Below are 13,601 nucleotides of genomic sequence, written 5' to 3' on the forward strand. Positions count from 1 at the left end.
TATGTCTGTGTGTGTATATATGTATATGTCTGTGTGTGTATATATATTTGTAAATTGAGATGTATAGGTATGTATATTTGCGTGTGTGGACATGTATGTATATACATGTGTATGGTGGTGGGTTGGGCCATTTCTTTCGTCTGTTTCCTTGCGCTACCTCGCAAACGCGGGAGACAGCGACAAAGCAAAATAAATAGATAAATGAATAAATATTTATATATATATATATATATATATATATATATATATATATATATATATATATATATATATATATATATATATATATATATACATATCTTTTGCTGTGAAAGCCATATTGGTTACTAGATGACCTGTCACACTCTGGTTATCTTACTAGATGACTATTCATACACTGGTTATCTTACTAAGATGACCTGTCCGCACTCTGGTTATCTTACTAGATGACCTGTCCGCCACTCTGGTTATCTTACTAGATGACTGTCCACACTCTGGTTATATTACTAGATGACCTGTCACACTCTGGTTATCTTACTAGATGACCTATTCATACACTGGTTATCTTACTAGATGACTGTCCACACTCTGGTTATCTACTAGATGACCTGTCACACTCTGGTTATCTACTAGATGACCTGTCCGCACTCTGGTTATCTTACTAGATGACCTATTCATACACTGGTTATCTTACTAAGATGACCTGTCCACACTTGGTTATCTTACTAGATGACCTGTCCACACTTGGTTATCTTACTAGATGACTGTCCACACTCTGGTTATCTACTAGATGACCTGTCACACTCTGGTTATCTACTAGATGACCTGTCACACTCTGGTTATCTTACTAAGATGACCTGTCCACACTCTGGTTATATTACTAGATGACCTGTCCACACTTGGTTATCTTACTAGATGACCTATTCATACACTGGTTATCTTACTAGATGACTGTCCACACTCTGGTTATCTTACTAGATGACCTATTCATACACTGGTTATCTTACTAGATGACTGTCCACACTCTGGTTATCTTACTAAGATGACCTGTCCGCACTCTGGTTATCTTACTAGATGACCTGTCACACTCTGGTTATCTACTAGATGACCTGTCACACTCTGGTTATCGTACTAGATGACCTGTCACACTCTGGTTATCTACTAGATGACCTGTCACACTCTGGTTATCTTACTAAGATGACCTGTCCACACTTGGTTATCTTACTAGATGACCTATTCATACACTGGTTATCTTACTAGATGACCTATTCATACACTGGTTATCTTACTAGATGACCTATTCATACACTGGTTATCTTACTAGATGACTGTCCACACTCTGGTTATCTTACTAATGACCTGTCCACACTTGGTTATCTTACTAGATGACTGTCCACACTCTGGTTATCTTACTAGATGACTATTCATACACTGGTTATCTTACTAGATGACTGTCCACACTCTGGTTATCTTACTAGATGACTATTCATACACTGGTTATCTTACTAGATGACTGTCCACACTCTGGTTATCTTACTAAGATGACCTGTCCACACTTGGTTATCTTACTAGATGACCTGTCACACTCTGGTTATCTACTAGATGACCTGTCACACTCTGGTTATCTTACTAAGATGACCTGTCCGCACTCTGGTTATCTTACTAGATGACTGTCCACACTCTGGTTATCTTACTAAGATGACCTGTCCGCACTCTGGTTATCTTACTAGATGACTGTCCACACTCTGGTTATCTACTAGATGACCTGTCACACTCTGGTTATCTTACTAAGATGACCTGTCCGCACTCTGGTTATCTTACTAGATGACTGTCCACACTCTGGTTATCTTACTAAGATGACCTGTCCGCACTCTGGTTATCTTACTAAGATGACCTGTCCACACTCTGGTTATCTACTAGATGACCTGTCACACTCTGGTTATCGTACTAGATGACCTGTCACACTCTGGTTATCTACTAGATGACCTGTCACACTCTGGTTATATTACTAGATGACCTGTCACACTCTGGTTATCTTACTAAGATGACCTGTCCGCACTCTGGTTATCTTACTAAGATGACCTGTCCACACTTGGTTATCTTACTAGATGACTGTCCACACTCTGGTTATCTTACTAGATGACCTGTCACACTCTGGTTATCTTACTAGATGACCTATTCATACACTGGTTATCTTACTAGATGACCTATTCATACACTGGTTATCTTACTAGATGACCTATTCATACACTGGTTATCTTACTAGATGACTGTCCACACTCTGGTTATATTACTAGATGACCTGTCACACTCTGGTTATCTTACTAATGACCTGTCCACACTTGGTTATCTTACTAGATGACCTATTCATACACTGGTTATCTTACTAGATGACCTATTCATACACTGGTTATCTTACTAAGATGACCTGTCCGCCACTCTGGTTATCTTACTAGATGACCTGTCACACTCTGGTTATCTACTAGATGACCTGTCCACACTTGGTTATCTTACTAGATGACCTATTCATACACTGGTTATCTTACTAGATGACCTGTCCACACTCTGGTTATCTTACTAGATGACCTATTCATACACTGGTTATCTTACTAGATGACCTGTCCACACTCTGGTTATCTTACTAGATGACCTATTCATACACTGGTTATCGTACTAGATGACCTGTCTACACTCTGGTTATCTTACTAGATGACCTGTCCGCACTCTGGTTATATTACTAGATGACTGTCCACACTCTGGTTATCTTACTAGATGTGACATATTCATACACTGGTTATCTTACTAGATGACTGTCCGCACTCTGGTTATCTTACTGATGACTTTCATACACTGGTTATCTTACTAGATGACCTGTCCACACTCTGGTTATCTTACTAGATGACCCATTCATACACTGGTTATCGTACTAGATGACCTGTCTACACTCTGGTTATCTTACTAGATGACCTGTCCGCACTCTGGTTATCTTACTAGATGACCTGTCCACACTCTGGTTATCTTAGTAGATGACCTATTCATACACTGGTTATCTTACTAGATGACCTGTCCGCACTCTGGTTATCTTACTAGATGACCTGTCCACACTCTGGTTATCTTACTAGATGACCTGTCCGCACTCTGGTTATCTTACTAGATGACCTATCCACACTCTGGTTATCTTAGTAGATGACCTGTTCATACACCGGTTATCTTACTAGATGACCTGTCCACACTCTGGTTATCTTACTAGATGACCTGTCCGCACTCTGGTTATCTTACTAGATGACTGTCCACACTCTGGTTATCTTACTAGATGACCTGTCCGCACTCTGGTTATCTTACTAGATGACCTGTCCACACTCTGGTTATCTTACTAGATGACCTGTCCGCACTCTGGTTATCTTACTAGATGACCTGTCCACACTCTGGTTATCTTACTAGATGACCTATTCATACACTGGTTATCTTACTAGATGACCTGTCCGCACTCTGGTTATCTTACTAGATGACCTGTCCACACTCTGGTTATCGTACTAGATGACCTGTCCACACTCTGGTTATCTTACTAGATGACCTATTCATACACTGGTTATCTTACTAGATGACCTGTCCACACTCTGGTTATCTTACTAGATGACCTATTCATACACTGGTTATCTTACTAGATGACCTGTCCGCACTCTGGTTATCTTACTAGATGACCTGTCCACACTCTGGTTATCTTACTAGATGACCTGTCCACACTCTGGTTATCTTACTAGCTGGCCTGTCCACACTCTGGTTATCTTAGTAGATGACCTATTCATACACTGGTTATCTTACTAAATGACCTGTCCACACTCTGGTTATCTTACTAGATGACCTATTCATACACTGGTTATCTTACTAGATGACCTGTATGCACTCTGGTTATCTTACTAGATGACCTGTCCACACTCTGGTTATCTTACTAGATGACCTGTCCACACTCTGGTTATCTTACTAGAGGACCTGTACACACTCTGGTTATCTTACTAGATGACCTGTCCGCACTCTGGTTATCTTACTAGATGACCTGTCCACACTCTGGTTATCTTACTAGATGACGGTTGACCCTGCAGGACGCAACGTGACCATATATGACGCATGAAACACAAGTAACGCTTGTACACACGACATGACTCCTGGATGACATGAGATGACCCTGGGTGACCTGACCTACCCCCAGGGATGACCTACCCAGCGCCGATGTAGCCGGAGGTGACGACGGCCTCGCCGGGGCCCACGACGGTGCAGGTCAAGTTGTAGCGCTTGTCCAGCGACGTCTGTACGTTGTCTGCGAACTGTACCACCACAATGTTGGTGGTAGTGTCTCCATACTGCAGCGTACAAACACCAAGTGATCATCATATACCTCATAATGTTTACCAAGAAGGAATCAAATATGTAACAATCATATATATATATATATATATATATATATATATATATATATATATATATATATATATATATATATATATATATATATATATATATATATATATTTATTTATTTATTTAATTATTTATTTATTTTGCTTTGTCGCTGTCTCCCGCGTTTGCGAGGTAGCGCAAGGAAACAGACGAAAGAAATGGCCTAACCCACTCCCATACACATGTATATACATATACGTCCACACACGCAAATATACATACCTATACATCTCAATGTATACATATATAGACACACACAGACACATACATATATACCCATGCACACAATTCACACTGTCTGCCCTTATTCATTCCCATCGCCACCTCACCACACATGTAATACCATCCCCCTCCCCCCTCATGTGTGCGAGGTAGCGCTAGGAAAAGACAACAAAGTTCCCATTCGTTCACACTCAGTCTCTAGCTGTCATGCAATAATGCCCGAAACCACAGCTCCCTTTCCACATCCAGGCCCCACACAACTTTCCATGGTTTACCCCAGACGCATCAAATGCCCTGATTCAATCCACTGACAGCACGTCAACCCCGGTATACCATATCGATCCAATTCACTCTGTTCCTTGCACGCCTTTCACCCTCCTGCATGTTCAGGCCGCGATCACTCAAAATCTTTTTCACTCCATCTTTCCACCTCCAGTTTGGTCTCTTACTTCTCCTCGTTCCCTCCACCTCCGACACATTCATCCTCTTGGTCAATCTTTCCTCACTCATTCTCTCCATGAGACCAAACCATTTCAAAACACCCTCTTCTGCTCTCTCAACCACGCTCTTTTTATTTCCACACATCTCTCTTACCCTTACATTACTTACTCGATCAAACCACCTCACACCACACATTGTCCTCAAACATCTCATTTCCAGCACATCCACCCTCATGCGCACAACTCTATCCATAGCCCACGCCTCGCAACCATACAACATTGTTGGAACCACTATTCCTTCAAACATACCCATTTTTGCTTTCCGAGATTTTCGCCCCCTCCCCCACCCTATGATTCACTTCCGCTTCCATGGTTCCATCCGCTGCCAGATCCACTCCCAGATATCTAAAACACTTTACTTCCCCCAGTTTTTCTCCATTCAAACTTACCTCCCGATTGACTTGACCCTCAACCCTACTGTACCTAATAACCTTGCTCTTATTCACATTTACTCTTAACTTTCTTCTTTCACACACTTTACCAAACTCAGTCACCAGCTTCTGCAGTTTCTCACATGAATCAGCCACCAGTGCTGTATCATCAGCGAACAACAACTGACTCACTTCCCAAGCTCTCTCATCCACAACAGACTTCATACTTGCCCCTCTTTCCAAAACTCTTGCATTCACCTCCCTAACAACCCCATCCATAAACAAATTAAACAACTGTGGAGACATCACACACCCCTGCCGCAAACCTACATTCACCGAGAACCAATCACTTTCCTCTCTTCCTACACGTACACATGCCTTACATCCTCGATGAAAAGCTGGTGACTGAGTTTGGTAAAGTGTGTGAAAGAAGAAAGCTAAGAGTAAATGTGAATAAGAGCAAGGTTATTAGGTACAGTAAGGTTGAGGGACAAGCCACTCGGGAGGTAAGTTTGAATGGAGAAAAACTGGAGGAAGTGAAGTGTTTAAGATATCTGGGAGTGGCATTAGCAGCAGACGGCACCATGGAAGTGGAAGTGAGTCACAAGGTGGGAGAGGGGGCGAAGGTTCTGGAAGCGTTGAAGAATGTGTGGGAGGCGAGAACGTCAGCAAAAATGGGTATGTTTAAAGGAATAGTGGTTCCAACAATTTTATATGGTTGCGAGGCATGGGCTCTAAATAGGTTTATAAGGAGGAGGGTGGATGTGCTGGAAATGAGATGTTTAAGGACAATATGTGGTGTGAGGTGGTTTGATCGAGTGAGTACTGAAAGGATAGGAGAGATGTGTGGTAATAAAAAGAGCGTGGTTGAGAGTGCAGAAGAGGGGGTGTTGAAATGGTCTGGACACATGGAGAAAATCAGTGTGGAAAGATTGACAAAGAGGATATATGGGTCAGAGGTGGAGGGAAAGAGAAGCGGGAGACGAAATTGGAGGTGGAAGGATGGAGTGAAAAAGATTTTGAGCGATCAGGGCCTGAACATACAGGAGGGTGAAATGTGCGCAAGGAATAGAATGAATTGGAAAAACATTGTATACCAGGGTCGAGTGCTATGAATGGACCGAACCAAGACATGTGAAACGTCTGGGGTAAACCATGGAAAGGTCTTTGGGGCCTGGATGTGGTTTCGGTGCATTACAAATTACAGCTAGAGATTGAGTGTGAGCGAATGTGGCCTTTCTTTTGTCTTTTCCTGGCGTTACCTCGGTGTGTGTGTGTGTGTGTGTGTGTGTGTGTGTGTGTGTGTGTGTGTGTGTGTGTGTGTTTAGTGGGGGGGGGGGGGGGGGGGCTTGGTAATTCCAGTGCGTCAGTTGTCACTGTGAGGCAGGTGTAGGGGGAAGGCTGTTGGTAGTTCCAGAGTGTCACTTGTCACTGTAAGGCAGGTGTCAGGAGAAGACCGTTGGTAATTCCAGTGTGTCACTTGTCACTGTGAGGTAGGTGTCAGGGGAAGGCTGTTGGTAGTTCCAATGTGTCAGTTGTCACTGTGAAACAGGTGTCGGGTGAAGGCTATTGGTAATTCCAGTGCGTCTGTTGACACTGTGAAGCAGGTGTCAGGGGAAGGATGTTGGTAGTTCTGTGTCAGCTGTCAGTGTGAGGCAGGTGTCGGGGAAGGCTGTTGGTAGTTTCAGTGTGTCAGTTGTCACTGTGAGGCAGGTGTCGGGGGAAGGCTGTTGGTAGCTCCAGTGTGGCAATTTTCAAGGGATGGGACCATGGTGTTGATGATCATACCCGGGGTGTGCATGGTGGGGACCAGGGTGTTGATGATCATACCCGGGGTGTGCATGGTGGGGATCATGGTGTTGATGATCATCCCCGGGGTGTGCATGGTGGGGACCATAGTGCTGATGATCATCCCCGGGATGTGCATGGTGGGGACCATGGTGTTGATGATCATACCCGGGGTGTGCATGGTGGGGACCATGGTGTTGATGATCATTCTCTGGAAGTGCATGGTGGGGACCATGGTGTTGATGATCATACCCGGGATGTGCATGGTGGGGACCATGGTGTTGATGATCATACCCGGGGTGTGCATGGTGGGGATCATGGTGTTGATGATCATCCCCGGGTGTGCATGGTGGGGATCATGGTGTTGATGATCATCCCCGGGGTGTGCATGGTGGGGATCATGGTGTTGATGATCATCCCCGGGGTGTGCATGGTGGGGATCATGGTGTTGATGATCATACCCGGGGTGTGCATGGTGGGGATCATGGTGTTGATGATCATCCCCGAGATGTGCATGGTGGGGGCCATGGTGTTGATGATCTTACCCGGGGTGTGCATGGTGGGGATCATGGTGTTGATGATCATCCCCGGGGTGTGCATGGTGGGGATCATGGTGTTGATGATCATACCCGGCGTGTGCATGGTGGGGACCATAGTGTTGATGATCATCCCCGGGATGAGCATGGTGGGGACCAGGGTGTTGATGATCATACCCAGGGTGTGCATGGTAGGGACCATAGTGTTGATGATCATCCCCGGGGTGTGTATGGTGGGGATCATGGTGTTGATGATCATCTCCGAGGTGTGCATGGTGGGGATCATGGTGTTGATGATCATCCCCGGGGTGTGCATGGTGGGGATCATGGTATTGATGATCATCCCTGGGGTGTGCATGGTGGGGATCATGGTGTTGATGATCATACCCGGGGTGTGCATGGCAGGGACCATAGTGTTGATGATCATCCCCGGGATGTGCATGGTGGGGACCATGGTGTTGATGATCATACCCGGGGTGTGCATGGTGGGGATCATGGTGTTGATGATCATACCCGGGGTGTGCATGGTAGGGACCATAGTGTTGATGATCATACCCGGGGTGTGCATGGTGGGGACCATGGTGTTGATGATCATACCCGGGGTGTGCATGGTGGGGACCATGGTGTTGATGATCATACCCGGGGTGTGCATGGTGGGGACCATGGTGTTGATGATCATACCCGGGGTGTGCATGGTGGGGACCATGGTGTTGATGATCATCCCCGGGGTGTGCATGGTGGGGATCATGGTGTTGATGATCATACCCGGGGTGTGCATGGTGGGGACCATGGTGTTGATGATCATACCCGGGGTGTGCATGGTGGGGACCATGGTGTTGATGATCATACCCGGGGTGTGCATGGTGGGGACCATGGTGTTGATGATCATCCCCGGGGTGTGCATGGTGGGGACCATGGTGTTGATGATCATACCCGGGGTGTGCATGGTGGGGACCATGGTGTTGATGATCATACCCGGGGTGTGCATGGTGGGGACCATGGTGTTGATGATCATACCCGGGGTGTGCATGGTGGGGACCATGGTGTTGATGATCATACCCGGGGTGTGCATGGTGGGGACCATGGTGTTGATGATCATCCCCGGGGTGTGCATGGTGGGGACCATGGTGTTGATGATCATCCCCGGGGTGTGCATGGTGGGGACCATGGTGTTGATGATCATCCCCGGGATGTGCATGGTGGGGATCATGGTGTTGATGATCATCCCCGGGGTGTGCATGGTGGGGATCATGGTGTTGATGATCATCCCCGGGGTGTGCATGGTGGGGACCATGTGTTGATGATCATCCCCGAGGTGTGCATGGTGGGGACCATGGTGTTGATGATCATACCCGGGTGTGCATGGTGGGGATCATGGTGTTGATGATCATCCCCGGGGTGTGCATGGTGGGGATCATGGTGTTGATGATCATCCCGGGGTGTGCATGGTGGGGACCATGGTGTTGATGATCATACCCGGGATGTGCATGGTGGGGATCATGGTGTTGATGATCATACCCGGGTGTGCATGATGGGGATCATGGTGTTGATGATCATCCCCGGGTGTGCATGGTGGGGATCATGGTGTTGATGATCATCCCCGGGGTGTGCATGGTGGGGATCATGGTGTTGATGATCATCCCCGGGGTGTGCATGGTGGGGACCATGGTGTTGATGATCATCCCCGGGGTGTGCATGGTGGGGACCATGGTGTTGATGATCATCCCCGGGGTGTGCATGGTGGGGACCATGGTGTTGATGATCATCCCCGGGGTGTGCATGGTGGGGATCATGGTGTTGATGATCATACCCGGGGTGTGCATGGTGGGGACCATGGTGTTGATGATCATACCCGGGGTGTGCATGGTGGGGACCATGGTGTTGATGATCATCCCCGGGGTGTGCATGGTGGGGACCATGGTGTTGATGATCATCCCCGGGGTGTGCATGGTGGGGACCATGGTGTTGATGATCATACCCGGGGTGTGCATGGTGGGGACCATGGTGTTGATGATCATCCCCGGGGTGTGCATGGTGGGGATCATGGTGTTGATGATCATACCCGGGGTGTGCATGGTGGGGACCATGGTGTTGATGATCATACCCGGGGTGTGCATGGTGGGGACCATGGTGTTGATGATCATACCCGGGGTGTGCATGGTGGGGACCATGGTGTTGATGATCATACCCGGGGTGTGCATGGTGGGGATCATGGTGTTGATGATCATACCCGGGGTGTGCATGGTGGGGACCATGGTGTTGATGATCATACCCGGGGTGTGCATGGTGGGGACCATGGTGTTGATGATCATACCCGGGGTGTGCATGGTGGGGACCATGGTGTTGATGATCATACCCGGGGTGTGCATGGTGGGGACCATGGTGTTGATGATCATACCCGGGGTGTGCATGGTGGGGACCATGGTGTTGATGATCATACCCGGGGTGTGCATGGTGGGGACCATGGTGTTGATGATCATACCCGGGGTGTGCATGGTGGGGACCATGGTGTTGATGATCATACCCGGGGTGTGCATGGTGGGGACCATGGTGTTGATGATCATACCCGGGGTGTGCATGGTGGGGACCATGGTGTTGATGATTATTCTCGGGGTGTGCATGGAGGGGACCATGGTGTTGATGATCATACCCGGGGTGTGCATGGTGGGGACCATGGTGTTGATGATCATCCCCGGGGTGTTTATGGTGGCGACCATGGTGTTGATGATCATACCCGGGGTGTGCATGGCGGGGACCATGGTGTTGATGATCATACTCGGGGTGTACATGGTGGGGACCATGGTGTTGATGATCATCCCCGGGGTGTGCATGGAGGGGACCATGGTGTTGATGATCATACCCGGGGTGTTTATGGTGGGGACCATGGTGTTGATGATCATCTCCGGGGTGTGCATGGTGGGGATCATGGTGTTGATGATCATACCTCGGGTGTGCATGGTGGGGACCATGGTGTTGATGATCATGCCTTGGGTGTTTATGGTGGGGACCATGGTGTTGATCATACCCGGGGTGTGCATGGTGGGGACCATGGTGTTGATGATCATATCCGGGGTGTTTATGATGGGGACCATGGTGTTGATGATCATATCCGGGGTGTTTATGGTGGGGACCATGGTGTTGATGATCATATCCGGGGTGTGCATGGTGGGGACCATGGTGCTGATGATCATCCCAGGGGTGTGCATGGTGGGGACCATGGTGTTGATGATCATCCCAGGGGTGTGCATGGTGGGGACCATGGTGTTGATGATCATACCCGGGGTGTGCATGGTGGGGACCATGGTGTTGATGATCATACCCGGGGTGTGCATGGTGGGGACCATGGTGTTGATGATCATACCCGGGGTGTTTATGGTGGGGACCATGGTGTTGATGATCATACCCGGGGTGTGCATGGTGGGGACCATGGTGTTGATGATCATCCCAGGGGTGTGCATGGTGGGGACCATGGTGTTGATGATCATCCCAGGGGTGTGCATGGTGGGGACCATGGTGTTGATCATACCCGGGGTGTGCATGGTGGGGACCATGGTGTTGATGATCATACCCGGGGTGTGCATGGTGGGGACCATGGTGTTGATGACCATACCCGGGGTGTTTATGGTGGGGACCATGGTGTTGATGATCATACCCGGGGTGTGTATGGTGGGGACCATGGTGTTGATGATCATACCCGGGGTGTTTATGGTGGGGACCATGGTGTTGATGATCATCCCCGGTGTGAGCATGGTGGGGACCATGGTGTTGATGATCATTCCTGGGATGGGCATGGTGGGGACCATGGTGTTAGTGATCATCCTTGGAGTGGACATGGTGGGACCATGGTGTTGATGATCATCTCCGGGGTGGGCATAGTTGGGACCATGGTGTTGATGATCATCCCCGGGGTGGGCATGGTTAGACCTCGATGTTGGTGATCATCCCAATGGTTGTGGGGACCATGGTGATGGTGATCATCCGTGGAGCGGGCATGGTTAGACCATGGTGATGGTGATCTTCCCGGTGATGGGCATGATGAGACTATCGTGTTGGTGATCATGCCCAGGGTAGTCATGTTGGGACTATAGTGTTGGTGATCCTCCCCAGGGTAGTCATGTTGGGACTATAGTGTTGGTGATCATGCCCAGGGTAGTCATGTTGGGACTATAGTGTTGGTGATCATGCCCAGGGTAGTCATGTTGGGACTATAGTGTTGGTGATCCTCCCCAGGGTAGTCATGTTGGGACTATAGTGTTGGTGATCATGCCCAAGGTAGTCATGTTGGGACTATAGTGTTGGTGATCCACCCCAGGGTAGTCATGTTGGGACTATAGTGTTGGTGATCCACCCCAGGGTAGTCATGTTGGGACTATAGTGTTGGTGATCCTCCCCAGGGTAGTCATGTTGGGACTATAGTGTTGGTGATCATGCCCAGGGTAGTCATGTTGGGACTATAGTGTTGGTGATCCACCCCAGGGTAGTCATGTTGGGACTATAGTGTTGGTGATCCACCCCAGGGTAGTCATGTTGGGACTATAGTGTTGGTGATCATGCCCAGGGTAGTCATGTTGGGACTATAGTGTTGGTGATCCACCCCAGGGTAGTCATGTTGGGACTATAGTGTTGGTGATCATGCCCAGGGTAGGCATGTTGGGACTATAGTGTTGGTGATCATGCCCAGGGTAGTCATGTTGGGACTATAGTGTTGGTGATCATGCCCAGGGTAGTCATGTTGGGACTATAGTGTTGGTGATCATGCCCAGGGTAGTCATGTTGGGACTATAGTGTTGGTGATCATGCCCAGGGTAGTCATGTTGGGACTATAGTGTTGGTGATCCACCCCAGGGTAGTCATGTTGGGACTATAGTGTTGGTGATCCTCCCCAGGGTAGTCATGTTGGGACTATAGTGTTGGTGATCATGCCCAGGGTAGTCATGTTGGGACTATAGTGTTGGTGATCATCCACTGGGTGTAGGGAAGACAAGAGACACACGGGTGTGTGGAGACAAGACACACGGGTGTGAAGAGACAAGATCCACACGGGTTTAGGGAAGATGAGACACATGGTTGTCGGAAGAGAAGAGACACATGGGTGTAGGGAGGCAAGATGCATACGGTTGTAGGGAGGCAAGATGCATACGGTTGTAGGGAGGCAAGATGCATACGGTTGTAGGGAGGCAAGATGCATACGGTTGTAGGGAGGCAAGATGCATACGGTTGTAGGGAGGCAAGATGCATACGGTTGTAGGGAGGCAAGATGCATACGGTTGTAGGGAGGCAAGATGCATACGGTTGTAGGGAGGCAAGATGAATACGGTTGTAGGGAGGCAAGATGTATACGGTTGTAGGGAGGCAAGATGCACACGGGTGTAGGGAAGACAAGAGACACACGGGTGTGTGGAGACAAGACACACGGGTGTGAAGAGACAAGATCCACACGGGTTTAGGGAAGAGGAGACACATGGTTGTCGGAAGAGAAGAGACACATGGGTGTAGGGAGGCAAGATGCATACGGTTGTAGGGAGGCAAGATGCATACGGTTGTAGGGAGGCAAGATGCATACGGTTGTAGGGAGGCAAGATGAATACGGTTATAGGGAGGCAAGATGTATACGGTTGTAGGGAGGCAAGATGCACACGGGTGTAGGGAAGACAAGAGACACACGGGTGTAGGGAAGACAAGAGACACACGGGTGTAGGGAAGACAAGAGACACACGGGTGTAGGGAAGACAAGAGACACACGGGTGTTAT

The 13,601-nt window shown here is 48.3% G+C and overlaps 1 protein-coding gene across 1 annotated transcript in view; it reads right to left on the reverse strand.

The window, feature by feature from the left end:
* nompA (no mechanoreceptor potential A) overlaps window positions 1-13,601 on the reverse strand; it is a 185,188-nt gene that overhangs the window by 18,931 nt on the left and 152,656 nt on the right. Inside the window, exon 11 of the mRNA XM_071665303.1 lies at window positions 4,198-4,337. Coding sequence (XP_071521404.1) covers window positions 4,198-4,337 — 140 coding nt within the window. The remainder of the gene's footprint in view (window positions 1-4,197; window positions 4,338-13,601) is intronic.

Source organism: Panulirus ornatus, chromosome 10, assembly GCF_036320965.1.
Source record: "Panulirus ornatus isolate Po-2019 chromosome 10, ASM3632096v1, whole genome shotgun sequence".
NCBI classification, from domain to species: Eukaryota; Metazoa; Arthropoda; class Malacostraca; order Decapoda; family Palinuridae; genus Panulirus; species Panulirus ornatus.